Source organism: Pundamilia nyererei, unplaced genomic scaffold (genome assembly GCF_000239375.1).
Source record: "Pundamilia nyererei isolate P.nyererei 1_Seehausen unplaced genomic scaffold, PunNye1.0 scaffold00065, whole genome shotgun sequence".
Classification (NCBI taxonomy): Eukaryota; Metazoa; Chordata; class Actinopteri; order Cichliformes; family Cichlidae; genus Pundamilia; species Pundamilia nyererei.
Window position 1 is genome coordinate 186,924 of NW_005187466.1, and position 2,295 is coordinate 189,218.

General features: G+C 37.0%; 1 protein-coding gene across 1 annotated transcript in view; it reads right to left on the reverse strand.

The window, feature by feature from the left end:
• LOC102214799 (lipopolysaccharide-induced tumor necrosis factor-alpha factor homolog) overlaps positions 1–1,329 on the reverse strand; it is a 3,981-nt gene extending 2,652 nt beyond the window's left edge. The window contains exons 1-2 of the mRNA XM_005735862.1: positions 1,273–1,329; positions 28–153 (exon numbers count right to left, since the gene is read on the reverse strand). Of these exons, the coding sequence (XP_005735919.1) occupies positions 28–144 (117 nt within the window). The 5' untranslated portion in view covers positions 145–153; positions 1,273–1,329. The remainder of the gene's footprint in view (positions 1–27; positions 154–1,272) is intronic.
• Positions 1,330–2,295: the final 966 nt, after the last annotated feature.

A 2,295-nucleotide genomic window follows, 5' to 3' on the forward strand; every position in this document is an offset into this window, starting at 1 on the left:
AACAGGCTGGACAACAGGCTGGACAACAGGCTGGACAACAGGCTGGACAACAGGCTGGACAACAGGCTGTTGGAAGACTCCTGCATTGTAGTCCAGAGGGGGGCCAGGGTATGGTGGTGCTGGGATTTGGAATCCCTTTTCCATTGTGTCTTTCTATAGAAACAGAAATGAAGAAAATAGAAAATAGAAATTACAGTAAAGCTCTGAAATCCAATTTTTTTTTTCTCTGAATAAAACAAAGTGAAAAAAAGTTAAACCACCAAAGTCAAGAGGAATGGGCTTAAGTCGAGACTGAAACCTGGAATCCCTTCTCACCAATGTTTGAAAACTTGCTTATCAGGTTGAAGCAATGAATCACATCACACTCTTTCAACATATGCAAGTGAGCAGGTTTGGTAGCACTGTAAATTTTTACAGGAAATTGTAGAACCTACTCTCACATGACTAAAAGTCCTGTTTCTCTGCATCAAATCACTAAATACCTTTGAGTTTTATATGTTTGGTTAAATCTGTTATGGTGCTGTCTTCATTTGCATGTGTTTTTAAAAAATACCCTGATAAAAATGCAAATGTTGTTCTGTGAATGTTAGTGTTCTTTTCGAAATATGTTGCATTCAAGTAGAGTCTTATTCAGTAATTGATCATTTTTAATTTTATTGATTTATTTATTTTTGACTATCTGCTGCAAAGGTTCAGCTTTAATACTTTGACTCGCTCATGACCTGGTAGATGACTCTTTTTCAATTCAGAAAGACAAAGTAAACAACTTTCAATGGACTGTGGATCCATTTTTTTTCATAGTCAACTGAAAATTGACCCCACACATATCTTTGGACTGTGGGAAGTAGCTGGAGTGTCCAGAGACAATCCATGCAAACACAAAGAGAGCATGCAAACTCCACACAGGAAACACCCCAAAGACCTCAATGGTAACCACTTCATCACTGTGCCACCTGCCTTTTGATTTTATTTTTAAAAAACAACAACAACAAAAAAAACCTTCACCTATTGTTGTGTTTCATAAACCTGGCCCAAAGATGTACCACTGACTAAAAAAAAAGACTGTGTTATAACTGACCTGAATTAAATTTTATAACCTTGTTTCATAAAATAGAAGAAAAAAAAAGGTTTGTTAAGGACATTTTACCAACAAAAAACACGCTGCTCATAGCTTTAACATTATAGCTTCTTAATTTTTTCTTACTCTTTTTTTTCTCCACTTATATGATTGAATGTTTTTCTTAACCTGAGAAAAGATCACATGCTTCTTACCTTGATAAGTCGGTCAGAGGTGTATGGGTGGCAGTGTGGTCCTGCTTCTTTCTCAATGTGACAGTGACTGTATTAAATACACAAATGCAACTGCATTGCGTCGAAAAGAAGGTGGAGCAGCAACACTATGAATAGGCAGGTGATTAGGTGGGTGTGTCAGTGTTTTTGTAAAATTCTAAATGTCATTGTCTTGCTTTAGTGCGCACATGCACATACTGAGATGTACTTCAACACTGTGATCTTAGGATCCTGAGAAAAGAAGGCAAAAGGAGTTCTTTAAGTTTGCGAAGACATTTCATCTGTCATTCATAGAGAGAAGTGAAACTTTTAAAGATACCAATTACTAATCATGAGCGTCATCACATGAGCAAAGGGGTGAAAAATGGTGTGGGTCATTATCATCGGTGGAAGATAAGGATGAAACCACTGTGAGACGGCCCGTTCTATCATGTGACCTAATGAGGTCATCTAATGCAAGGTGCGAGTGGAGGTTCAAACACCTGGCACAGTATGTCAGGACTGCATTAGAGGTGGTTGATAGCTGATGTTATAAGTCACTACCCCTGTTCAACAACGGTCATTCACAGTGGAGATAGATGGACTCGTCTTTCAAACCATCTGTCTTCTCGGTCCAAAATGTGAACATTGGCATCCTCAAAAGAGTGTCTTGTCCTGTGTCTCAGTTTTGTCCTGTTGAGTCTTGTCCTGTTGATGTGGCTCTTCTATGTTTTGCCATGTGTTTGTGGATCTAACTGCATCCCATTTTTTAATAAACATATTCAACAAAGCACCTATATGCTTGTTATGTTGACAAATTTAACTAAATGTTCAAATACCAAAACTCAAATCACCACATGTTTGGTTTTAATTTTATGAGTTGAAATTTCATTTTAGTTACTCAAAAGAAATTTAAACCAAATTTAGTAAACTACAATAACCATGAAACTTGTACTGAAAGTAATCTAAAATCTGTGTTTATCTATGAGCAGGAATTAGAAAGGCATTTGCCGTAGATCATTCTGT